The 27,622-nt window shown below is 43.9% G+C and overlaps 1 protein-coding gene across 1 annotated transcript; it reads left to right on the top strand.

The window, feature by feature from the left end:
* On the top strand, nucleotides 1-23,187 carry MEP1A (meprin A subunit alpha). The gene is made up of 13 exons (XM_039530842.1): nucleotides 1-46; nucleotides 154-207; nucleotides 1,420-1,460; nucleotides 1,571-1,646; nucleotides 2,558-2,675; nucleotides 7,795-7,970; nucleotides 14,289-14,510; nucleotides 15,202-15,348; nucleotides 17,302-17,517; nucleotides 19,485-19,958; nucleotides 21,056-21,229; nucleotides 22,040-22,244; nucleotides 22,839-23,187. The coding sequence occupies exons 1-13, from the start codon at nucleotides 1-3 to the stop codon at nucleotides 22,984-22,986; spliced, it is 2,097 nt and encodes a 698-aa protein (XP_039386776.1). The 3' UTR covers nucleotides 22,987-23,187.
* Nucleotides 23,188-27,622: the final 4,435 nt, after the last annotated feature.

Raw genomic sequence — 27,622 nt, 5'->3', positions numbered from 1 at the left:
ATGTATTTTACTGTCTTTCAGGTTAGACGCCCTCCAAAGGGAGATGGTAAGGACTCAGTAAACTATTTCTAGTCTTGAGATATTTTCTTTTATTTTCTGTGCGTGGAGCAGGGGATGCATAATGTTTTTCTTCTTAATTTGCTTTTCTTACAGCACGTGATGCTGATGCTGGTGAATTGAGGGAGGACATTCCAGCAATAAATTTAGGTGGGTTGCATTTCTAATTCCCATGCAGTCCTTTTGAGATGGTTGTAAGCAAAATGCTGGTGCAACCTTCTAATATTTAGAAACTTTTAATTTTTTTTGTCTTTTTTTTTTTTTGGAAAAACTGGGTGATATGCTCAGGCAGGGCAGGCAGTCATATCATAAACAAACATGGTGAAGGCAGACTGGGACTGAACATCCTCCTGCACCACCAGTATTCCTGAATCTTAGCCCTGCAGCAATCCTGCTGTCCAAACCTTGGGCTTCTCCTGGATGAAAACCACAGGTCATAGTGACCTGTGTGGTAATTCTGTAATGTTAATGAACATCCACTAGGATGAGAGCCTTTCACTCCTGAAGACTGAGGGCTATTGAGCCAGGTCTATAGCTGAGGGGAATTTACACTGAAGTGAATGATACCATTCCAATTGATGGTATGGCCCAGAGTGGGGTTCCAAGTAGGAATGGCTTTAGAAGCCAGTTAGCACCCACCTCAGCGCCATAACAGCTGGTTCTAGAGAGTGGGCAGTAATTTAGTGGCTTTACTGCGTTTCTGTTGAACTGTATAGAAATTACATGGAAAAACACACAACAAAATGAACCCACCTCATTTAATTTTCTATTTTTTTGTAATCTGATTTTGATATATATTGCTATATCTACAAATATATTGATAAATATATATATGCATATTCTATTCTATTCTTATCATTGGAGCAGCTTACCTAAGGATATAGTGGATTCTCCATCACTTAAAGACTTTATATCAGAACTGGATCTCTTTCTAAAAGAGATGCCCTAACTCAGACACAAGTTGATGCAGGAATCATGGAGTGAAATCCTATGGCCTGTGTTATACAGGAGGTCAGACTTGATGATTGGAATAATTAGAATAGTTTCCTCTAAACTTAAACTCTATGAAGCTATGATTATAGGGAGGCAAAGACATTGGAGCATAGACAGCCATAAGGCAGAGTAAACCTCTCATAACATGCTTTTTAGTAATCTGTCCAATTAGGTAGCAGCATCTGCTGTTAATTTAGGGACAGATCCATTACTTCAGTGAGACTAGAAACAGGCCCTTAATAATTATCCATAAATGTCAACTTGTGGCCTTGAAACTTCCATGGTTCCATAAACTCAGCATTTTTCAGGATATAAAATAACAGTATTTGAGATTTAATTTAAATAATCTGTTCCTAAATCGCTTTGCAGCTGCTGGCCTGAACCTCTTTCAGGGGGATATCTTACTGCCAGTAAGTATTTTGTAAATGCATGCACATAATTCGTACTCGTCATATTTGCAGTACTATTAGCCCTCTTCCCTATTCCAGGGGGGATTAATCTTTCCTTCTGTTTTCAACAGGATGAGCGTAATGCACTGAGAAATGAGATCTACAGATGGAAGTTCCCTATTCCCTATATTCTGGGCGATGACCTAGGTAAAGCAGACTAGATTTTACTCTTCAAATTTTAGGGCCAAATCCTGGTCCCACTGGAGTTAACAGGATACCAGAATTTGACCCTAACAGAAATGACATTAAGCCATTCAAAGCTTTTCAAAATACATTAACAAGCAGGCCCACCAATTACACTAAGATCAAATTCCACGGCATCTCAAAGATATAGCAAAACATGTAATGTAAAGTGTTTGTCTCTTACTGCATGTAGCAGGGTGGTCACCCGCTCCGAGCCTGAAAGGGTTACAGCTAGGGTGACCAGACGTCCCGATAAAATCGGGACCGTCCCGATATTTGGGTGGTTGTCCCACGTCCCGACCAATCAATTTGTCCCGATATTTTGCTCTGCCGGCAGACACCCCCCACCCTCATACATGTCCTGATATTTTCTTCATCTCATCTGGTCACCCTAGTTACAGCCAGCCCTGGAAAAGGGCTGGGGCTGCGAGCTAAAGGCTGGGCTGATTGGGGAAACAGCCTCAGCTGGGGCCACACCCCAATCAGGCCACAGCTGGCCTTATAAAAGGCTGTGAGCCAGGAGTTCAAAGAGTCTCTCTCTAGACTGAGGTGAGGTAGGGATAGAGGGTTGGGGGTTCCCCTGGGAGGAGAGACCCAGAGACTTGGGGGGAGGGGTACTGCAGGGGGCAGAACCGTAGAGAAGGGGCACCGGGGTCCGAGAGGGACATGGAGGCCAGCGACAGGCGAGACAGCAGCCTGCAGAGGGCACTCCAGAGCTGGAAACATTCCCAGGATGACCAGCAGGCGGCGCCGCAGCAATGAGTTGCATATCACTACACTGCGATATAGCATACTGCATGTACAGCATATAGCTTATCTCCACAAACAAGTGATCTACAATATATTAAAGGTACTTTTTGAAATATATTTTCCAGATCTGAATGCAAAGGGAGTCATACTTGAAGTGTTTGAAATGTACCGTCTTAAGTCTTGTGTGGATTTCAAGCCATACGAAGGAGAGAGCTCCTACATACGATTTCAAAAATCTAATGGGCAAGTATTATGATGACCTCCTAGATTCTTGTTTAATTTTCTTTATGTAGATTTGCTGCACATCCTTAAACAGCCACCACCTTCTTCCCGAGAGGTGTTTCCATTTCAGTGGTGGGTGAAGTGGTCCCTCTGTACACTCCTTACCTATTTTGCAGGGGTGTTGGGAGGCAGAATTTGGGCTTTGAAATCTTTGGAAGAAAAGATGACATGAAAGCTCAAGTTATTGAAATGCAGTTTTTATTTCCTGTGTATAAACTATCCCCAGATCACTGAGTACAAAGGCGGTAGCTAGAAAAAGATAAGAATCTTATCAAGTATATCACTTATGTATGTTTCTTTTTTCTCAGGGTTTCTTAAAGGCCTTTTCAGAGTCATAAAGATTATTTAATTTTCCCCTGTCCTCCACTCTGCCTTGGCTCGTTTATCCTCCAGACTGAAGATACTCTTTCTGGATCCCATCAGGGCCCATTCTGAGTCATCCAGAGAAGTCACCAGTGAATGACATAAAGTGGCAACACTTAGATGCTTAGATGCTGAGCATGTTGCCTCTGCAACACTCTTAACTCCTGCTGGCCCAGGTGCAAGAAACTGAAGTCAATAGCTCAGATCCCAGCACATTGTGCTGCTATAACATTAGAGGGAAATATGGTGTCCAACACTAGGCCAGTGTATTACATACTCCCTCATAAGATTTCTAAGTGCTCCTCATCCTAAATCCCTCTAGTGACAAATTCTTCTTTATCACAAGAGGTGGAAGGTTCAGTCTTCACTGATGAGGGTAGTGTCTGTATGTATATTCCAATCTGGCCACATGTTTCATTGCAAAATGGCACCCAAGATGAGACCATAGGAGGAGAGATTAAAAAGATTCAGACCCTTCATCTTAGGAAGGAGACAACTAAGGGGTTTGTGTGGGGGGTGGGTATGATAGAGGCCTATACAATCACGAATGGTGTGGAGAAAGTGAATAGGAGAGCATCAATTACACCTTTACGTAGCATAAGAACTAGGGGTAACTTGAGGATAATTTCAAACAAAAGGAAGTACTTCACACAGCACACAGTCAACCTGTGGATTTCATGGCCAGGGGACGTTGTGAAGGCCAAAAGCATAACTGGGTTCAAAAAAGAATTAGATACGTTCATGGAGGATAGGTCCATCGATGGGTAGCAGCCAAGGTGGTCAGGGACGCACCCCTATTCTCAGGGTGTCCTTTTGGCACTGGAGGTGGGGAGTTCAAATGACACTCCCATGCCCCCTTGGGCCAAAACTTTGAAAGGTCTCAAGTCTGCCTTCTTCCTGTTCTTCTCCTCTCGTGGTACTGCTCTGCTACCTACCCCAATAAAGGAGAACTAACAACTTAAAATGCCTTGTTCAAAAATGTTAAGTAACACTTAACCTTCAAACTCCTGAACAGCAAATGTAACTTTTCTTGTCTGCATAGTAAACACTGGCATTTTTATCTGTTTGAATAATCAAAGTGGTGCTTTCCGTGCCTTCTTGGTTGCAAAGATTTGAACTGCTTCCTGATGATCCACAGTCTAGGCCAGCTCATGCTCTGTTGTGATGGTTGCAAGGCCGACCAACCTCCCGTGTCATTGTGGAACATAGATGTGTTTTTATTAACTTCAGCTTGGAGAAGCTGCGTTCTCCACTGGCAATGTTTACAGGAATTGTTAGAAGTATGCGCAGAGCAACAAAAGCATTTGGAAAGAGGGTGATCATCTTATTTGTGCACATATATTCCAGAACAGGCTTTGGAGTTGATCCTGCTGAAATGTATCTTGAAAGGGCTTTCAGTTCATCACCTAAATCACTCGCATCAATATCGTGCGTATCATCATGTGTCAACGCTGTCTCTAGTGCCCTGCATTGCTGGTGTAGGTCTTCTTCAGGTATAGTGAGGAGTTTTGGAATATCATACAACATCCAAAATATACTGCTGTGTTCCTTGAGCTGCATGAAACATTCTTCAACTGACTGTGTTGCACAATCTAGCACCTGGTTAAATAATTCAACTTTGAATTGTTTGGGGTCTCTTATGGGATTATCCCGTGTCTTGTAATCAAAATGTCTTCTTCAGTGACTCTTGTATTCTTGAATGGGAGGGAAAATAGCTTCAGTGTGAAGTTCCTCTGCCAACTTCTGTACACTCTTCAGAACATTTTGAAATCCCTCATCTGACTGGTAAGACTGTAGGAATGACTTTGCTTTGTTCAGTTGTTCTATTGCTCCAGATATATCAAAGTCAACACCTTGGAGTCTCTTGCTTACAACATTTATTTCAAATGGTATGTCATGCCACAACACTAGGCCACACAGAAATATGAAGTTATGTATATTTCTGGTGATTCCATTTCCCTTTGCCACTGTTCTCCCACGTACAGTTCCTGTCATAGCATTATCCTTCATAACGGCAACTATGGCATCATCTTCCCAATTTGGTGTTTGATAGGCTTTATCGCCTCCTCTCGACTTTCCCACTCTGTGGCATTAAGTGGTTTCAGTGTCAGAGGATGTTCCCAGATGTTGCTTCAAAATTTGCCATCCATGAGTTGATGCAGAGAAAAATACACAGATGCTTTGAATTACATTAAAAATTCAGCAGCCTCACTAGAAGCTGATGCTGCATCACTGACCACCAAGTTCAGTGAATGAGAACTGCATGGGACAAAAAAAGCTCAAGGGTTTAACTCTCGGATCCGTGTCTGCACTCCTCTGTTCTTTCCTCTCATGTTGGCACCATTATCGTAGCCCCGACCTCTCATGTCAGCTATCGCAATTCCCGTTTCTTCCAGCTTTTTAAGAAGCACATTTGTCATACTAGCTCATATAGTATCATCAATGTCAATACATTCTCGAAAATGCTCTCTGACAATCACCATTGCAGAGACATTTTCACTAGGTTCTGTTGTTGTTACAAAATGCACCATTAAAGTCATTTGTTCCATATGGCTGATGTCAAGTGTGCAGTCCAGAATAACAGAGTAATATCCTGCTGATTTAAGATCTGCCGCAATCTTCTGTTTGACTTTTGTTGCCAGTAACTGTATGATTTCATTTTGAATTGTTTTTTGAAGGTAGTGGTGTGTGTATGTTTCTTGGGTGGTGACTCTTCTTAGATGCTCCTGGAGTACAGCATCAAACTCAGCCATCAGCTCCACAATTGTAAGGAAGTTTCCACTGTTTAGCACATACAGCTGATCAGAAGTGCCACTCAGTGCTAGGTTTTGGGTAGCAAGCATTCTCACAATGGCAATGAGCCTTTTCAGAACATTGTGCCAGTAAAGAGACTCTGATGCAATCTTCTCTTGATGCTGATCATCTATGGTGGCCTTTAACCTTAGTCTCATCTCAAGCTCTTTCCACCTATGGAATGCTCTCTGGTGATTTGCTGCCTTCTCATGGCATGCCATATTTCTAGTCAGATATTTCCAGTCCTTTGTTCCTGTAGAACCCAATGTGGCTGGAACATTAGACTGGAAGAGTTTGCATCCAAAACAGTATGCAGCATTCTGGGTTTTTGAGTACATAAGCCATGGCCTCTCCACTTTGTCACCATTGGGGATTTCACGCCAGTAATGTGTTGGATGGAAACTTCTATTTTCATTGTCTTTGGGGAACATGTATCAGGGGTAGCTGTGTTAGTCTGGATCTGTAAAAGCAGCAAAGAGTCCTGTGGCACCTTATAGACTAACAGACGTATTGGACCATGAGCTTTCGTGGGTGAATACCCACTTCGTCGGATGCATGTAGTGGAAATTTCCAGGGGCAGGTGTGTGTGTGTGTGTGTATATATATGCAAGCAAGAAGCAGGCTAGAGATAACGAGGTTAGTTCAATCATAGAATCATAGAATCTCAGGGTTGGAAGGGACCTCAGGAGGTCATCTAGTCCAACCCCTCATCATGGAGGATGAGGCCCCCTTCTAGCAGTTGAGATGTGAAACCAAGGGAGGAGAAACTGCTTTTGTAGTTGGCTAGCCATTCAGTCTTTGTTTAATCCTGAGCTGATGGTGTCAAATTTGCAGATGAACTGAAGCTCAGCAGTTTCTCTTTGAAGTCTGGTCCTGAAGATTTTTTAGCAAAGGGCTTTGGCTGGGGCTGCAGGTTCTGGGGTGGGGCAGGGCTGGGGAGGAGGAGTTTGGGCTGCAGGCAGGCTGCCCCCGGCTGGAGAGGGGCCAGAGACTCCCTGCAGTCCTTTCCCCCGCTGGCAGCACACTCACCTCACACCGCTGTCACTGCATGTGCTTCTAGAGCCCCTCTCGGGTCCAGGAAGCCCCCTTGCTTCCCTTGTGGTGGGTGCAGGGGGAGGGGGCTGCCATCACTTGTGCACCTCCTCCCCTGCTGCTGCCCCTCGCTGTAGCCTCACTGGGGGTGGAGGATGGGGCTACCCCTTGCCCAGCGTGGGGCAGGATAAACCTGGGTCAATCTGTCCTGGCACTAGTGGTGGGGGATGCTAGGACCCTGCGGCGGCAGTTGATGCTGGTAGTTGGCAGAGCACAGCGCGGAGCTACAGGGGGCAGCTGCCTGCTGCCCAGGGCGCAGGCAGGGATTCTTGGAGGAGGTGCACGGGGGAAGCAGGCCACAGGGAGGAGGACCTGGCCTTGAAAGTTGGTGAAGCCGGGTCCCTGTGCCCTGAATATTGCTGGAGCATGGGCACCACAGGCCCATATAACTCACTGCCCCGTCTGCAATCACATCCGCCAACTCCTTTAGCACCCTCAGATGTAGAAGACTGTAGTGGAACATGATACCAGTTTTCAAGTACATAAAAGGTTGTTACAAGGAGGAGGGTGAAAAATTGTTGTTCTTAACCTCTGAGTAAAGGACAAGAAGCAATGGGCTTAAATTGTAGAAAGGGTAGTTTAGGTTGGACATTATGAAAAACTTCCTAACTGTCACGGTAGTTAAGTGCTGGAACAAATTACCTAGGCAGGTTATGGAATCTTTGTCATTGGAGGTTTTTAAGAACAGGTTAGACAAATACCTGTCAGGAATGGTGGGTTTTACTTAGTCCTACTTTGAGTGCAGGGGACTGGACTAGATGACCTCTTGAGGTGCCTTGCAGTCCTACACTTCTATGGTTATATGACTGTGCAATCTCTCTCTCTTTCTCAGGTGCTGGTCCATGGTGGGTGACCGACAGACTGGACAAAACCTTTCCATTGGGCAGCGGTGTGACCATAAAGCTATCGTAGAACATGAGCTCTTACATGCAATGGGATTTTATCATGAACAGTCAAGGACAGACCGGGATGATTACGTGAACATCTGGTGGGATGAAATTCTTCCAGGTCAGCTTTAAATGGCAATACAGATTTTGGGAAGTACAGAGACAGAAAGTATATTATTTTTCTCACTAATGCGCTAGGTTTTAAAGCCTCCTGACATGGAATTTTAGAGCCAGATTAGATCGAGGGTGCAGCATTGGGCATCTCTAAAAGCTGATACTTGTGCACATTTAGATGTAGTAGGTAGTTTGACATCATTTTATCTCCGCGCTGCTTTTTTTCCTGAGGATAACACAGATCAGAGGCAGCATTGCCTAGTGAATAGGGGACTGGCCTAGATGTCAGGAGCCCTTAAGCAAGTCACTTCACCTCTGCTTTCCCTCTCTCTATTTCTCTGCATTCTCTTTTTGAAAGAGAAGCTCTTTGGGGTTGGGGCAGTATTTTACTATGGAGTTATACAGTACTTAGCACATTGTGGTCCTAGTGCTAGACGTTAATGTGATATAAATTATAGTAAGGAAAGGAGATAGCACACATAAGTAGAAGAATGGAGGTCCAACAATAACCTGTCCCATGTGACCATGTAACACATGTCACCTCCATTGGCATCCTTATTGCTAGTCTCAGCACCAAGACCGTGAGCCACTCTTTTACTCTTAGTGGTGGTTCGTTTTGCTCAGTGCTGAGGTACATTGGTGGGACTGTATAGGGAAGCTTGCAGCGTTGTTGCATGGTATATGTGATTTCAATCGTCAGGGCTCCACCTTTCACAAGCACTAAATAAATGCAAGACAAACAAAGAAAATGTACCAGAATAATTCAGTTATCTGATTAACTGATGGTAAAAATACTCTCTTCGGTCCTCCAAGCCGAATAGCTGTTGTTTTGTATGGAACAGGTAACAGTAGTGTATGCATGCTCACTCAGCACTGCCCCAACATGTGTCTGACCCGGGTGGTGGCACAAAGGTCTCTAGAAGTGAGAGAGGAGTTGAACGTCCATGCCCATTCCTTCCTTAACATCTGTGTTGGGACTGCCAGCATGACTGGGGCAGCCAACTGGTGATGGGGGCTTTACACACCATGTTTTTCACCATTAAACTGAACTAAGAACAACTCGCCTCACTTAGGTCACCAAACAGTCATCAGATGGCAATAATTTTCAGTTGCTATTAACTTGGGCTGGATTTGAACCAACAGTATAATATAATAATAATAATAATTAATAATAATAATAATAAATAATTAATTAATATTAAATATAGGGCCTACATGCCTCAACTGAGTTTGGGGTTCCACTGTGCTAGATGCTGAACAAACACATAGTAAGAAACAGTCTCTGATCCTTACAATAGAGAAGACAGACCAGAGAGTACAATTATCCCCATTTTTCAGATGTGTTGAAAGGCTCCGCAACCCATTACCAATGGAATCATAGAAAGGTAGGGCTGGAAGGGACCTTGAGAAATCCTTTAATGCAGTCCCCTGTGCTGAGGCAGGACCAAGTCCTAGACCATCCCTGACAGGTGTTTGTTCAACCTGTTCTTAAACACTGCCAATGATGGCAATTCCACAGCCTCCCTTGGAGGCCTATCCCAGAACTTAAATATCCTTATAGTTAGAAAGTTTTTCCTAATATCTAACCTAAATGTTTCTTGGTGCAGATTAAGCCCATTGCTTCTTGTCCTACCTTTAGTGAACACAGAGAACAACTGATCACCGTCCTTTTTATAACAGCCCTTAACATATTTGAAGATTGTTACTACGTTTGCACCTTAGTCGTCTTTTCTCAAGAGTAAACATGCCCAGTTCTTTTAATCTTTCCTCATAGGTCAGGTTCTCTAAACCTTTTATCATTTTTGTTGCTCTCCTCTGGACTTTTCCAATTTATCCACATCTTTCCTAAAGTGTGGCACTCAGAACTGGACACTACTCTGCCTGAGGCCTCACCAGTGCCACGTAGAGCAGGACAGTTATTTCCCTTGTCTTACATATGACGCTCCTGTTAATACACCCCAGAATGATATTAGCCTTTTTGGCAATTCATTACACTGACTCTCATTCATAGAATCATAGAAGATTAGGGCTGGAAGAGACCTCAGGAGGTCATCTAGTCCAACCCCCTGCTCAAAACAATTTGTGATTCACTATAACCCCCAGAGCCTTTTCAGCAGTACTGACACCTAGTCACCATTTTGTAATTGTGCATAACAATAACCTTGAATTTTCCTTCCTGAGTATAGTACTTTGCACTTATCTTTATTGAACTTCATCTTGTTGAGTTCAGACCAATTCTCCAATTTGTCAAGGTCATTTTGAATTCTAATCTTGTCCTTCAAAGTGTGTGCAACCCCTCCCATCTTGGTGTCAGCCACAAATGTTATAAGCATACTCTCCACTCCATCATCTAAGTCATTAAAGGAAATATTGAATAGTACAGGACCCAGGACTGAATCCTGTGGGACCCCACTATGTATGCCCTCCCAGTCCGACAGCACACCAGGGTTAGCTATTCTTCGACTAAGCTATTCAACTGGTTGTGTGCCCATTTTATGCTAATTTAATCTTGACCACATTTCCCTGTTTTGCTTATGAGAATGTCATGTGGGATTATGTCAAAAATCTTACTAAAATCAAGAGATGTCATAGCTACTGCTTCCCCCATATCCACTAGGCCAGTAACCCTGTGAAAAAAGGAAATTAGGTTGGTTTGGCATATTTTATTTTTGAAAAATCCATGCTGGCTATTCCTTATAATCTTATTCTTCTTCAGGCGCTTACAAATTTATTGATTAATAATTTGTTCCAGTATCTTGCCAGGTATCGAAGCTAGGCTGACTAGTCTATAATTTCCTGGGTCCTCTTTGTTCCCCTTTTTAAAGACAAATGCTATGTTTGCCCTTCTCCAGTCCTCTGGGACCTCACCCATCCTTCATGAGCTCTTGAAGATAATGGCTAATGGTTCTGAGATTGCTTCAGCTAGTTCCTTAAGTACCTTAGGATGAGTTTCAGCAGTCCCTGCTTACTTGAGTACATCTAATTTAGCTGTATAGTCTTTAACCCGTTCCTTCCCTAATTTGGCTTGCATTCCTTCCCTCTTGTTGGCAATATTAATTGTGTTAATTATCGGATCACCACTAACCTTTTTAGTGAAGACTGAAGCAAAATAGGCATTAAACACATCAGCCTTCTTGATCCCTGGAGCCAACCAGTCATCAGTTTTCTTTATTCTTTTCAGATGATCAGTAACATCCCTCTCTGCCTGACCCAACCCAAATATGACACGTCTAATAAAACGGTAATTGACTGGGAGCATTATAACATTCTCCTGCCTAATGCAAAAAAGGAAAAAATATAGTAGGTGCATGTTAGCGTAACTTTACTGCAGGTACGATGTTCTGCAGGTGTCATTACAAGCTATAGATCCCACTTCCCACTGAGATAAATCCTGCAGGCCTTACTGAGGGAAAATGCCTCTTAAAGTTTCTTAGGGGAGTTGAGAGACTGCAACTTCAGCTGGGCACTGCATGGAGGATACAGTGGAAGGTTCCACACGCAGGGCCAACTTCAGGCACCAGTGGAGGAAGCACATGCCTGGGGTGGCTCATGCTAAGGGGCGGCATTCCATCCATTCTTGGGGCAGCACAGTCCGGGCAGTTTTTTTTTTTTTTTTTTTTTTGGTTGAAGCGGCAAAAATGGTAGAGCCGGCCCTGTCCACATGCCTTCCTCATATCTTGTATTTGCATAAAGACTGGATCATCTCTGGCTCTGAATCACTGGCACTAGGTGTCAGCAAAGGCTGGATTTGTACAACCTGCCAGCTGCTTCTTTTATTCGCAGCTAGTGCAGTGCTCTTCTTAGAACGGATCTTCATCTGAAAGTTATAACTGATCTTCTGAGTGGATTACCTTCCTCTGAGCTGTAAAAAGCTGTAGTGCTACATTGGGAGGAGTGACATCCTTTCTGATAATTAATCCAGTCAAAGGCCTTGGCTACATTTGAGAGTTACAGTGCAATAAAGCCACCCACAGCGCTGTACCTCAATCCTCGTCCACACTGGCAAGGCACGTACAGCGCTGTGTCTCCGTGGCTACAGCGCTGCTGGTACTTCCCCTCCCTGAGAGGAATAACAGCTGTTGCGGAGTGGCTGAGATACTGCTGCTCCAGTGTAAATGGGGAGTAACCTTATTACGCAGTGATTGACCTCTGGAAACTCCCCATAATCCTTTTAAGTGAAGCTTCCTCTCTTTGTTTTGTTGTGAACTCTGGAGGGGAAGTGCCCTTTCAAAGCTCTGTTTTGGGGGCTGCTTATCAAAAAACCAAACACAGCTACTGTTTGCTTTGAATGAGTGAGAGGCAGGCAGGGGAGCTCCCTTTGGAATGCACACAGCTAGTGTTTGCTTGAAGAGAGAGGTGGGGCGGGGTGGTGTGCGGTGAGGGGGTTGGGGTCCACTTCCACAAGCGGCTGCTTATCTGGTCTATGAGAAAAAAACCACACAGCTGCTGTTTGCTTCAGTGAGTGAGAGAGGGGTGGAGGAGGGAGGGGGGTTGGAACTTACAAGGCAGCGTGTTGACACACTCTCAGCACCCCCAAAAACCCACTCTCTCTTTCCCACGCTCCCTGTCACTCTCCACCCTTTTGAAAAGCACGTTGAAGCCACTTGAATGCTGGGATAGCTGCCCATAATGCACTGCTCCCAATGCAGCTGCAAATGGGGCCAGGACAGTGCGCTGGCAGCTGGCAGTGTGGACAGACTGCAGCGCTTTCCCTACTCAGCTGTACGAAGACAGGTTTAACTCCCAGTGCTGTACAGCTGCAAGTGGAGCCAAACCCAAAGTCTCAATTCAAATCTCTAACAGGAAATAAACATAAACTTTCAGACAATCCTCAGCTCTGAATCCCAGACCATTGTGTTGAGCATGTAGCTGCTACCCCAATCAGCTACACTGGGAAATAGTACAACTGAGCTATTTAGTAATAATGGTTCATTCAGTGCAGCCACATGCTATTTCTAATTGAGGAGAATAAGAATTTTAATAGCAGTGAGAAGCAGCCAAAACATTCACAGTATAATTTGAAATGTTATTTTTTTCTCTCTTTCTCTCAAACTCTGCAAGCTTGAAATTGGTCCCTTCTGTGAATTATTTGCACTAAATAGGGGCTATTTTCACTGTAAAAATAGGTCTTTCCTTTTTTTATAGCAACATTATTTTCAGGAAAACAATGGAAAAGTTACAATTTCATGTGCTTCTGCAGCCAAATTGCCATTTTAGTGTCATAGGGAATTGAAAATGGATAAAATTGCAGCAAATGTTATAATATCTAGTGTGGCAAAACTGCATTTTCACTCAGCTCTAAATGGAAGATGGCTTTTGTCCGGCACGCCAGCGGGGGCTGGGAGCACTCTATACACTAAGGATGCATGTTGCATGCATCTCCCTACTGAGGAGAAATACCCCGGTTGTTCTACAGTGAGCCGAATACCCAGGCAAACATTTGCCTCAGTAATTAAAGGCTCCAGAATGAAGCCTGCTCATCATTCCTTAGGGCTTAATCCTGCAAGGTGCTGAGCAATCTGGTCCCAATGCTTGCAAAGCACTTACGCTTGGACTTAACTGTTAAGTGTGTGAATACTCCCACTGAGGCCAATAGAGTCACTCACATGAGTAAAACTGAGCAATTACATGCATGCTTTGCTGGATTGGAGCCAGAGAATTTCACCCTTTGCAGGATCGAGGCCATAGCTAGAAGAAGACAAACTGTAATGTGAGTCATAAAAGAGGCAGAGAAGGGAAGCAAATGAGACCGAAACAAGGAGATGCCTGAGGACCTTCAGAAAAGGAGAAAAACATTCAGAACCACTCTTTCAAAACGTGGCCTTATACATTCATGCACCATTTCTGGGCACTGTTACTAGTGCATGCAGGCACGTGCACAAGTTCAGACTCTGCTCTCATTGAACTAGTTTACATAAGTGAGTTAGGGCAGAAGTTGGCTCTTATGCTCTATAGGTGCAAGTTGAGTGACAGTCAAGCATAAATATATTTCATGCATGGAAATTCCATCATTTGCCTTCACGAGTGATAGCACTCAAAAGCTGCAGCTGGCAGTTATTTAAATGTGCACTAGCAGAAGACACATGAAATGAAAACGGGGATCTAAAATAAGAGGACTTTGTTGTCAAAATTGCTTCATAAACCAATAATTTAAGATTCTAATTCTAACCATATGGTACTTGTCTTTGAAGCCACCATATTGATTCTGTTCTGCATTAATATGTTGTAACTTTTGAGCTTTAGTATGTCCATCCCAGGGACATTTTTGCCTTGGGAAGGATTCTGACCATTTTAAGAATGAATCACTCATTTGTTCTTTCACCAGGCCAGTCTCACAACTTTGTGAAGTACGACGACACGTTCATCTCCGACCTGAACACCCCTTATGATTATGAATCAGTAATGCATTACGAGCCGTTATCATTTAACAAAAACGAAGGTGTCCCAACAATCACTGCGAAGATACCAGCATTTAATGACATTATTGGGCAGCGCTTGGATTTCAGCACCGTTGACTTAGAAAGACTGAATCGCATGTACAACTGCAGTAAGTCTACACTGAGCCATTGTCAAGTTTGCCGCATTTTGGGGCTTTAACAGGATTTCTTTTCTCCCCCTTAATTTTTATATCTAAATAAATAAAAAGACAAGAGATCCAGATAGGGAGGAACTATAGAAAACTTGTCCTCGGTTTACCTTACTGCAGTGCTAATGGGGATGAGTGATGTGTGGAGCAGGTTATTTTCCCCATCCCAATCCCTCTCTAGGTCTCTGCTAGCCATTACTGCTTTTGAAGCAGTCCAGTAAGTGAATGAAAGACTTAAACTCATCCAATTCTATGCTTCCTTCCATGCTGTGCTTTATTCAGGGATCCCCCTCAATGAATTAACTTTCTCCTCCTTCAGATCCTTGCTTGAGGGTCACCTCAGTTGTGACAGCTCCAAGAAATCAGCCAATTGTCAGGCTGGGCATCCGTCAGGGACAGCTGATTTTATTTGCTACCTTCAGGAACCAAGAAGTTGAGTAATAGCTCCCTAAGGAATCATTTTGACTACTCAGGGAGGGTAAAGGTTGCAGGATTGTATATGTGCAGTATGATGTGTTGCATAGAAATGTATCCATCAGGAAAAGCATACAGAAGGGAAAAACAATTTGAACAGCATTATCCCAGTCTTCCTTAAAACACATTTTATTTACTAGAGGCTTGTTTGGATTTAACTATATGCATGTCCTTTCAGCTTCCACTCACACCCTTTTGGACCAGTGTGCTTTTGAGTTTGCCAATATCTGTGGCATGGTTCAGGGCACCGGAGATGATGCAGACTGGGTCCATAAGAGCAGCCTCGCAGGACAAGAAGACCACACACTCCTCGGACGCTGCAAAGGTAAAATAAAAAATAAATATGTACCTGAGTAAACGTTAGGGACCCCAAAGGTCACTTTGTTCATACCTTAGCGAGGGTGACAGCTGTGTTTTAAAGACCACTTTGGAGAGATGCTAACATTGCAGCCAACTCTTGGAAAATCTTGGCAGCTGATCAAACTGAAAGGTACTTCAAAGCCAGGAAAAGAACTATCTTTGAGGGTACTGTTCTAAAGAAGGCTTGTTTGTTATGACTCTGGCCACGGTAGCACCCTTTTCCCTTTTCACAGCACCTTGGCAATGTGCTTTCTTTTGATAATGAGGAACAAAGGTGCTGATATTACCAGTGCCAAATCAGAACCTTTTTGCAACACACACTACATTCTCCAGACCAGCTCAGCAATATAGAAGAGGACAAAGAACATGTATTATGGTTTAACTAGAGGCATAATAAATATATGCTGGAATGTGACCTGCCATGCCTGCCACGGTTTGATTAACAATGATTTTAGCACAACATAAGAGTGAAGAGTTGCACCCAAATCTCTGGTAACAGTTACATTTGAAACATAAATGACGCGTGAGGCGTGTTGGGGCTGGAACAGTCTTAGATCAATATTTGATTTCCTAAGGAATCAAACAACAATGATTTTAAGGTCCTTCTATTCAAGTGTTTAATGATAATTTTACACAAAATCCCCAGTTTTCTGTTTTTCAAACTAGTAGAATCACAAAAAAATGCAAGGTCAGTCCCTAGTATGAGCCAGTGACAGAGCCCGGCAGTGTCAGTCCTGGAAGCATTTGCTCACAAATTAAAGTAAAGAGAAATTCCCAAAGGCTTGTTTGACAGCTAAGAGCCTGATTTTCCACTACTTAGTCAGGCAGAACTCCCTCAGACTTCAGGAAAATATGACTTCAGTGGGAATTTTGCCTAAATAAGAAGTGCAGGTATAATGACTCTTAGCATGAGCCACTATCATTTGAGCTAAAGGAGCAATTCCATTTGCTGGCAGAGGTGGCACATTCTTATCCCCTTACGTAGACCAGCCACTAAAGTGAAGAAGACACGGAGACTCACACTGTTTCAGGAATAGTTACATAGGATCAGGTACAATTTTAACTAGGAATGGGAAATGATACTTGGAAGCAATCCACGGGTCATCAGTAGAACATCCTGCAGGCTTTCTTTGAATTCTTTCCCCTCCTGTGACAATCAAAGTCCAGGCACCCCCAGGAGAGAACAGGGGCTCTGAACCCCAAGGGACAAGCAATTGAATCTACAGGTTCTACACAATGTTACAGAGTAGAGCTGTAGATTAAGTACGGTCTTTCATGAAAGCATGTAATGTCCCAAACTTGGTGGTCATTAGGAGATCAGTGAGGAGTCCGGTGGCACCTTAAAGACTAACAGATTTATTTGGACATAAGCTTTCGTGGGTAAAACTCCACTTCTTCAGATGGTTATGGCTACGAATGTATACGTGGAGATATGTGTAGAACATTGTACTTGTAACAAAGATGCAACTGCAGTGTCACCTCCTGGCAGGCAGGCAGGCAGGCACCATAGCATTAAGGCACCCAAAGTTACAAGGCAGGCAGTGACAGAACCCCTTTCCTGTCTGTGTGATCCCCAGAATGTCACACCCCCATTTTTTATTTCACAGGTGTAACTAAAGGGACGTTGGCTGTGTGACAGTACAGTCTAGTGGCTAGAGAGAGACTGGGGTCAAGCCCCGGGATATTATTCCTGGGTCTTCTGTGTAGCCTCTCTGTGCTTCAGTTTCCCTGTTGGTGACACGGGGATATGAGACAATACCTAAAAAGACAGTGGTGTTGTGAGGTTTAAGAAAAGCACCACTAACTATACATGCAGCTGTTTCTTCTGCACTGCACATACATTTATGCCACCGCAAGTCATATGCAGCAGGCAGAAAGATTAAGAAGAGGCAATAACTGATGCTCACTTTCTCTGTAGATGCTGGTTCTTTCATGTACTTCAACACTAGCTCTGGCCAGGCAGAAGATATGGCTCTCCTAGAATCCCGGATCCTTTATCCAAAGAGAACTCAGCAGTGTCTCCAGTTCTTCTATAAGATCTCTGGAAGCCCCTTGGACAAGCTTGTCATCTGGGTTAGAAAGGACAATGGCACCGGGACTGTTAACACACTGGTTAAAGTCAAAACCTTTCAAGGTATTTTTGAAAATATTAGACGACTACAAAAAATTGGGGCGGGTGAGGGGATATCATAGTGTGTTCAGAAAAGAGACAAACTGGTTCAGAAACACAAGGGTTTTCCCAAGCCAATCAGGTCAGCATCTTGCTATCCAGGTAGGCATTCTGGTATGAGCACAACATACCTACTACGTGGATGGCTGTTTACAAGCCCTGGATGGTGAAATTCGGATGGTCCCAAGCAATATACAGGTCACAATGTTAATGCTTTGGGTAAGAGCAAAGCAGGCCTGTAAAAGATTTACATTTGCACCATGAGGGGTAACTAACCACTGTGCTCATGCAAATAGGAGCAATGATCCCCCAGCATTGTTAATGCAAATAAGAGCTTTCATTCCTGACAACTTGCACATGTATTTGCTTCTAGAGCATTTTCCATGCAGAAAATTCATCAACTCCTCATTGCTTGCCAGCGGGACGTGGTTCCAATGAGTCACTGAATTTAAGTGGCACCATCTAATACAAGTGCTTTGACATCAAACTTTAAACTTGTGTCTGAACAGAGAACACGCTGAGCATCCTGGGGTCACCCTGGAATAATAGGGAAGGGTGAAGGGGTGGCCAACAAATGGTCTCGATATGCACCACACAGTCAGAGACGTAGTAGGCCATATTCTGATACTATGTCAATCATACTAAATAACCCCTGACTTCATGAGCAATCCCACTGATTTCAATGCACCTGACATGTATAAATCAATTGGACTTCTCAAGGAGTCATGTGCTATTCAGTGTGAGTAAAGGTATCAGAATCTGGCTCTCCTACAACAGCAAGGGCAACATTCAGCCCCTGTGTCACTCTAACGACTGCCATTGAGTCACCTCAAGGAAGGAAGGATCTGACCCCGATGGTTTATTTTGAGATTACTTTAGACCAAGTTAAAAAAAATGCAAAACCAAACATTGATGAGAGTTGCCACTTTTGTGGGTTTGCTCAACAGCACAAACTCAGCTACTGTGAAATGGTTCTGTTGTGGTGGCAAAACCCAGGGAGTTTTGGGGATCTATGAATATCCTGCAGGTGGGATTTTCAGGATGAAGGATTGTACCTTGGCAAAATCAGGGTGATATTGGGACAGCTGGTGCCAGACTCCCTGAGCCTTTTGTTTGTCTCATTGACCTCTTATATCTTTTGTCTTTAAAAGTGAAAGCTCTTTGGGTTAGAGACTGCCATTTACTAAATATTTGTACAGCACCTAGCACAATGGCCCCCTGGTCTAGCTGGCCTCTGGTGATACTAAAATATAAATGTATAATAGTAATAATAACAACCTGAGATCTCCACCCTTCAGGGTTATGGGGAAATCCACATGTCTTAGTATTCGGTTTAAATAAGTGGTTGGATAACAATAAATGTGCTACTAAAGACTTGTCTATGCTACAGAATTAAGTCGACTTAAGTCAATGTACAGACACTGCTGTAATTCATGTCCACATTTACTCCTTCTGTCGGTGGTGGGTGTCCTCACCAGGAGCATCCACTGACTGAAGTGGGGCATTGTGGGACACACTGACAGCTGGAGTCTGGCTCTCCCCCCACCCCAGCGCTGATAGCCCTAGCTGTCAGGCGGGTGCCAGGCTCACAGGTGGGGGCCCCACTGCTCTGGCGCTGACAGCATGCCTGGCTGACAGCTCAGGCTATCACACCAGGGTGGGGGAGGAGGCGGCTGACAATTTGGGCGGTCAGTGATAGGGTGGGGATGGGGCACTTACCACATCGACATAAGTGCTACGCCTCTTGTGGAGGTGGAGTTATGATGTTGGCATAGTGGGCCACTTACTTCAGCGGAAGCAGCATTCTAGTGTAGACACTGACGTTATTAGGTGAATGTAAGCCACCTTGTGCTGACCTAACTCTGTAATGTAGACCAAGCCTATGGTATATTGTTATTAATTGTGTCCCTGGTTCTTGTTTCTTCCCGTAGGAGATAGCGACCACAATTGGAAAATTGCCCATGTGACCCTCAATGTTCAAGAGAAGTTCAGATACGTCTTCCAAGGACTCAGGGGCAGTCACAGCAGCTCATCTGGTGGAATTTTTATTGATGATGTCACCCTAACTGAGACACCGTGCCCCGGTGCTGTATGGCTCATTCGGAACTTCACCCACATTCTCCAGACTTCTGTTTCAGGCTCTGTGATGCGTAGTCCCCGGTTTTATAGCCCTGAGGGCTATGGTTATGGAATAACTTTGTATCCTCATGGCACATCTAATTCCTACTTTCCAGATTACACCCGCATTTCTTTTCACTTGTGCAGTGGAGAGAATGATGATGTTCTGCAATGGCCTGCTGAGAACAGACAAGCTATTATAACGGTGCTAGACCAGCACCCTGACATCAGGAACAGGATGTCCTCGAGCAGGAGCTTCACGACAGACAAGACCCAGGTTTTGCCGAGTAAGTGGCTTCTGCATGAAAATGACTGAAGCAGCATGCACAAGAGAAAGAGAGTGTGATCCAGTGGAGAGGGCATGGGACTTGGAGTCAGGAGGCCTAGTTTCCATTCCCAGCTCTTCTATTACTTTGTTGGGTGACCTTGGGCAAGTCCCTTCCCTTTTCTGTGCCTCAGGCTCCTTATCTGTAAAATGGGAATAGTGATACAAGCTCACCTGGGATAAAAATGTGCTCTATAAGTGTTAGGTGTTTATTAATAATTATTATTTATTATTATAGGGGTGAATGAGCCTAGAGATATGAGTTTGATTTCTAAATATAAAGTTCTTCAAAACGAAGTCAAGACCCAGAATTCTGCCTGTGTTCTTAGAATGGGTTCAGGGAGGTCAGAACACTTCCAAGCCAGTGACATGATCTGATGAGTGGTGTGTCACAATGTGACATTGCAACGCCACAAGAGCATCACCTTCCCGTGATGCGCCTGACCAACTGAACGTGCAAATTTTGCGGTTTGGTGACCTTGAATACGGACAGCTTGGTTGCATTTAGATTGTCACCCAAAGCAGTTTATTTAATGAGTAAAGTAGTTGGAAATCTGTGGGAGTTCTAAGTTATCATCATCCAAAGCATATCCAGTAATCCCCCATCCATATCTCTGTCTTCATCTATTGCCTCTTGCCTTACACTTAGATTATAAATTATTTGAGGAAGAGGCAGCACAGTGAGGTCCTGGTCCATGATTAGAACTCCTGTGTGATATTGCAATACAAATTAATACGAAGAATAAAGACTTTGTCAAAGTAAAACCCCAAGAGCTGAGTCCCGATCTCGCCAGACCTTTCTCAGTATGATCTTTTCTATATTCATGTTTTGAATAACAAAGATTTTTCACAGAACAATAATACTGATAAAATCCAGAAACTCTAAACTCTCACACAGGTATTCAGAATCTAAATCTGACTGTGGGGCATGACTTCACCACTAGTTTATTAATGCAGAAAAAGTCCTTGTAAAGCTTTAACATCTATTGCTGAATAGCATTTGGTTCTAGGCTTTTTGCTGATTAAAACCAAGTCATGCATAATCATATTATTTTGCAGATAAAAATGATACTTCAATGTGGGATAAACCATCTGTGGTTGGAACATTCGACCCTTCGTGCAACTGTAATAGAAGCTTAGACTGGGGGTGGAGTAATTTCATCTCTCACAAACAGCTGAGCCAGCGGAATTTCCTGAAAAACGATGACCTCATTATTTTTGCAGAATTTAAAGGTGCAGAATCTTTTCTTTCTCTTCATAGAATCATAGACGATTAGGGTTGGAAGGGACCTCAGGAAGTCATCTAGTCCAACCCCCTGCTCAAAGCTGGACCAACTCCAACTAAATCAAACTGAACAGGTTCTTCTTTCAATGTCAATTCACATGGGTATTCCGATAATGATGGTCATCAATCTCTGAGCCGCTTCTATTTTGCTGGGCCAGATTTTTAAAGGTGTTGAGTTTGGTCCATTTTATAATATATATAGAACCTTAGAGCCTGAGATTTTTGAAAGCCAGGATCCACATTTTGCAGTCTGAACCCACCACTAACACACATAGGAATCACTTCACCAATAATTGAGATTACTTGGCAAATGACTTCATTGCAAGGCTTCTGTGGTAACTTTCTCTGTAATGTCCTCACACAGGGCTAGCGAAAAGGGGAAACTTCAGGGTTCTAATACAGGGATGCCAAGATGGCATAAGCAGGAGGAGTTTCATTTTATTAGTCACTGGGGAATTTTCAGGCTATGCAAAAGGCACAGGTTCTATATCTGTGTATGCATGTATATGTATATGTGTACGTGTATGTATATGTATAGAAATGTCTATATGCATTTATATATATCAATGTATATAGCAAGGGCATGTTCTCCTCTTTTTATACATGCAGAGCTTCCTCCAATACCAGTGAGAGCTCCCTACGGGGGCAAGGAGAGATAATATGCCATTGCTGAGATCCTTCGGGATGAAAAGTACAATGTATAAAAATGTCAGTCGCTATTAACCACTGTCTCTCTCTCTTTATTTCCTTTTTAAAAGATCTAACCTATCTCAGAAAGACTGAAGTCCCTATTAAACCAGCCCAATCCATCACCAAAGGCCTCGTTCTTGAAAGGCAGAGGAGATCAGCCCTGGACACTGGCCTCCTTGAAGACTGGTCATCCCACATGAGAGACCCGTGTGACCCAAATCCTTGCCAGAATGATGGAGTCTGTGTGAATGTGAAAGGGAAAGCAAGCTGCAGGTATCACAGACCCCTTTTTTGCCAGCCGCCGATTTCTCGTGCACTCGCTGATGCATCTAATAAACATTCCGCTCATGAGACGCTAAAACTCTCAGTTCACCACTACAGACGTTAATATCAAATCCTCCACATTGTCAGGCACAGTGATAGGAACACAGTACTCGTTTGCTCAGCCTTTGGGAATTCTCTTTCTAGCAGTCCTCAGGGCAGTGCAGAAACTGCTCCCTCTGTGGGTGTTCCCAGGGGATGTAAATTGCCCTAAAGGAAGTGGGGATGATGTGGGAGACTTGGCCCAAGCCCTTCTATTGGGAACTGACCCATGCAACCCAGCCATCTTGTTGGTGGGAGAGGTGGGGGAAAGCCTCCTTGAGCTCCCTCTCCTCAGCTCTGGGATGGGATGGTTCCCCACTGGACCCTGCTCAGGGTTGTGTCTAGATGGAACATCCTCTGTCAAACCAAAGAGTCCTCAATCTACAGCAGACAGGCCCCTTAGTTCTTTCAGAAGTTCTGAATGTAGATGGATGATCTTGCAAAGGTCCTGCAGGGCAGGAAAATACCTGCCACACCTTTACATTTGTTGCCTTTTATTCCCAGGTGTCCTTCAGGCAACACCTTCTTCTATACAGGTGAGAGATGCCAGGCGGCACAGGTCCATGGGAATCTCCTTGGAATGATGGTTGGTGGAGCTGCCGGAACAGTAGTAGTAGTTATCGTAATTGTTTCCATGCTAACTAGAAGATAAATGCTTCAGCTTGATGATTTTCCTGGAGCTTGGGAGCATCTGGTTTTTAATGAAAACAGATGCAGGAATAAAATATGTAGACACTCTCAAGATATGGATATAAAATGTTCTTCTAAAATCTCAGTGACAATGCTTTTGCTCTGCAGGGCATAGCATTTAAAGAGCCATCACCTAGAACTTCTGTTTAATAAAAGTTTATAACATGAGAACAACCTGGAAAATCTTTTCTGCGTGTCCTTTTTATCATATTGTTATTTATTCTAAGACAAGCAGGAATGAAGAGATCCCATGCATTTGATCTAACCAGTGGAAAATAGCCAATGTCCAAACTCAGATAAAGTAACTGGGAGAACTTTTCAAATGATTGAGAGAAATTCCCTTATGGAAAAAGCCAACAGAATTCAACAGGAACAGACCCAATGGGCTTCTTTAGAAATATAATAAATCTCTACAGCAATTACTCTAAAAACCTATTGGCCTAAATCTTCAGCTGGTGTAAATTGATGTAGCTCCACTGATTTCTATGGAGCTATGCTGATTGAGACCAGCTGAGAGGCTGGGAAACAGCATGTAATAGAACATAAGCTCCTTTCTATGAATCTTTGAACCATCCTATGGATTCTATATCAGGGATATAATTTTATATTAAATCCTAGTTATTTTCTATTAAATTCTATAGGACCTTTCCATATGGAGTTATCAAATATTTCAGTGCTGGTCTGCTCTGTGGGCCCAATCCAATGCCCATTGAAGGCAAAGGAAAAACTCTCAATAACTTTAGTGGGCATTGGATCAGGCCTTAATGAGCAAAACACAGCATTAAAACATCAACAGAATTACAATAGGGATGGATTTGGCCTTTCAGTGCTTAGTGCTAAATTCAAATGCACATGGAAATACACAACCAAGTCACTGTCTCATGGAACAGGGACTCAGGGGAGAGGGGTGCGAATGTTTTATAAAGGAGACTGTGGGTCCTGATCCTGGGAGGTGCTGAGTGAATCTGGTGAACGCTGAACACCCTTAGTTCCTATTGATGGTGGTAGGAAGTGTTCAATACTTACCAGGATCATATATTATCAGGTGGGGTTCTGTTGCGTTGCAGTGCCTCTCAGGCGGGCACGGACAAAAACCCAGCAATCAATGTGATTGGTAGCCAAGTCCTTTATTTCTCTCCAGCATGCTCTTATATACAATTATAACAGGCAATCAAGCAGCTGCTAATTGGTTAATAAAATACACACGGGCACAACTGTAACTTCATAGGGTAATTATCATCCTGTACGACTTTCTGATTTATTATCCTGTTTACTGCCTACTTGGCAGCTGAGAACCATCCCAAGGCCACTTAGCCTCTAACATACCCAAACATGCCCATGTGCCAAATTCCCACAGGGTTCCAGTTATTTTCCACATCTGAGATTTTATTTCCCAAGTTTCATCCAAAAGCAATTTCACGTAAGCAGAATACAGAACTTTTCAAGACAATGGAAGCTCAGACAATAGCAACTGGAATGAAGCCACCTACTATTTATTGGACACCTGAAAGAGTAACTGTAGCTAAAGGGAAATTGAGCATTGTGAAGGGGGGTACCTGACCCTTCGAGGCCCCCTTTTGGAGGCCCCGGGGTGCTGCCACTTCTCACCACAGGAAAGGAGCGGTGAAGGTGTGTCCTCCAGGCCTGCCTAAAGAGGCTGCATAGAAGCAGCCAATCAGAGCCCAGCAGGCTCAGCTAAAAGGAGCTGTAGGGGCTGGGCATGTCAGTTCCTGGCTGGAGCCAGTAGGGGAGGAAGGTGGCTCTGCTCTGGCCAAAGGGAGTTTGATGGGCTGTATTTGCTAAATCTGGGAGCAAGAGGACCTGAGACCTCTAGCTTTAGGGTAGTGGACAGAGGTGAAGAGGCCCAGGGAATGTAGCAGCAAACAAGTAAAGGAAGCAATATGTGTCTGATGTATATAGGATCCCAGGGTTGGGACCTGAGTCCTCCCAGCAGCTGGTGCTGGAGTGGCCTAAGCCCCAAAAAGGGAACACGGCTAGTTTAAAAGCCCAAGAAAAGGAGCTAGATTTAAAAGGGCCCAGAGACAGAGCTGAAGGCCCTGGTGAGGGTAGACTGACAGTTCCGGGGGCACTCTTTACTAAGACGGGAGAAGGGGATAAGTTTCCTTCAGAAGCCTGAGCAGAAGGCTGAATTTAGAGGAGCCCAAGAGTGGCTGAAGAGAGAAGGCGTCCTCAGAAAGGAGGGTCTGAGTCCAGTTTGAGCCAGGGATTGGAAGACTTTTATTTGTGTTTGTTTTGGACTTGACTACCCCAGACGGGGTTTATCTATTGTTGACTGTGTGACTTAGCTGGGGATGTGAGCCACTGAAGACCTGCCTATTGAGGTCGACAACCTACAGGTGGCTCCACAAGAAAAAAGATTGCAGCACCACACCCAGCCAACAGATGGCGCTCATGAGATGTGACTGTCTCTCATCACAAGCAAGCACAACTACTGTGTGAGCAGTGGATTGTATGGGGTGGACCAGATTCTACTCTGTTACACTTGCTTTCAATCTGGAGTTTACTGCAGTGTAAGAGAGAGCAGAAATTGGTCCTGTACATGAAGACTGGCTACTTAAAGAACCACATGTATGTGATTAGGGCATTATCAGGAAGTAAATGGTGGGGAAGACTGCGAGCGTATGTAGAAGTTAAGAGATGAAATATAATCCCTGGTATGAAAAACAGATCATGTAATAAAATGTAATCACTCCTTATTTTCCTGCTACCTATCTTGCTCTCTTGGTTTGGAATTAAATCAAAACAAATATTTTAACAGACTTTTCACCATTGGCTATCCAACTGGGCCTTATGATAATATACAAATGCAATTACCCTTTGTCAACTCCTCACGTTAGATGATTGACTCCACCTAGGATAAAATATTAAGAGCTACTTAAGAAATGACTTGTTATTTCTTTGAATACAAGGCAAACCCTCACAGACTGATACAACACTATAGCATGGCATTTCTAGCAAATCTGTTAGAATTGAAAAGCTCTCCTCAGTCTGCAAATTGTGAGAAGCTGTTTCTTTTTAAAACTGCCTGCAAGTATGATGGGAGGAGTTGCCACTATTTCATTCAGGGCCTGCATCCATTTGAGGGCCCCTTGTGATGTTGCTCTAGGGATCCTCTTCCTCCGCAAAGATTTCTTTTCTCTTGTTGTTCCCTCACTTTCTCTGACCTCCCTGATCAATACACTTAGGTGAAATTCACCCCGTGCAGAGAGCCAGCATAAAGGCCTATGAAGTACCACTAGTGATGTTCCATTTAAGTACTGCCATGAGTGTGATTTCATTGGTACCTAGGCCTTTTGGTCACATCATTGTACTGGGAATTTTGTAAGTTATGGTACACATGACATCCTTACAAAGGATTAATTTTTGTAAGGCTGCGGCTCCCACCCATAGCTAGCAGCAGCATCATGCCCTCCCTATGTGATCAGCCAATGACAGTGCTTTCCAATTTGGAAACTTGGGAACTGGACAGAGACCATTACAATGGTTGGAGTTGGAAGGAGGCAGGGTGGCAGGTTTGCTTGCTTGTTTTCTCTGGTAGGCAAAGTGTAATTTAAATGGTAACCGTAGAAGGAAATGTGAGGCTCCCCTCTGCTTTGCATTCTGTCCCATTTTCATAAGAGGGGAGGTGTAAGGTGTCAGGTCACGCTCTAGGCCTTCAATACAGCCCTTTGGAATCACTCTAGCAATGCAAAAGAACTCTAACTTATTCAGCACTGCACCACCCTCTTCCAGGCACCTCATCTAGGGAGCAAGTGAGGGCTAAGTTGGGGTGGGAACTTGGCCAGAGTGCACTGTGTTCCAGCGATTCCTTGAGGGCCATTACAAGATGGAGTAAGTTAGAGCAGCCTGTGGAGGGTTTGATTTAAATTACTGATCAATGAGCCATCAGATGACTCTGCTCAATCAGTTTATTAACCCAAAATAGAGCAGCACTATACAGAAAGGGGTAATACTTGACCCAATCTGGGAACAGGTTTGCAGCTTACATGTTCACTGTTCCAAAGGTCTGAGCTCATTTTGACTCATGTATATACCAGATTTCACTGTCTTATTACAGACCTTTATTTTCCTTTCTCTTATGTAGTTCCCCAGTGATTTCTAGCACCTGCACCAGTTATTTGTATCCGTTCCTACAGAAACCAGGAACAGAGGTCATACACGGTTCACTGGAAGCCTCACATGAGTGCAAAACACACTGGGCGTTTGGTTTATGATTAGCATAAAGCCTTCTGGAAATTTGATAGTGGATAACAAGCCCGAAGGGTGCTCGTGACACAGCAAGGTCCAGGCCAGACTAATAAGCAGCTGTGTCACCCCTTCCCTGCAACCTTGGGTGCCTGACGGTGACTTGCTGAAGTAGCTCCCACTTGGGCTGTTCACAAACAGCCTTCTCGCGTGCCAGCCACACCCTGAGTTCTGTGTGTAGCTTCAGCCTGCCAGCCACACAGCAGTCACGCTCTGGGTCTCATCAGCCTGGGTTGTACTGCAGGGTGACCCCCAACACTCCCCCTCCCCCAGAAAGGTATGTCCTGCACGGCCCAGCCCTCTCCTGGACAGAACAAAATATTTTAAGTCCG

The sequence above is a fragment of the Mauremys reevesii genome, linkage group 3 (assembly GCF_016161935.1).
Source record: "Mauremys reevesii isolate NIE-2019 linkage group 3, ASM1616193v1, whole genome shotgun sequence".
Classification (NCBI taxonomy): domain Eukaryota; kingdom Metazoa; phylum Chordata; order Testudines; family Geoemydidae; genus Mauremys; species Mauremys reevesii.
This window is presented reverse-complemented; position numbering and strand designations above follow the sequence as displayed.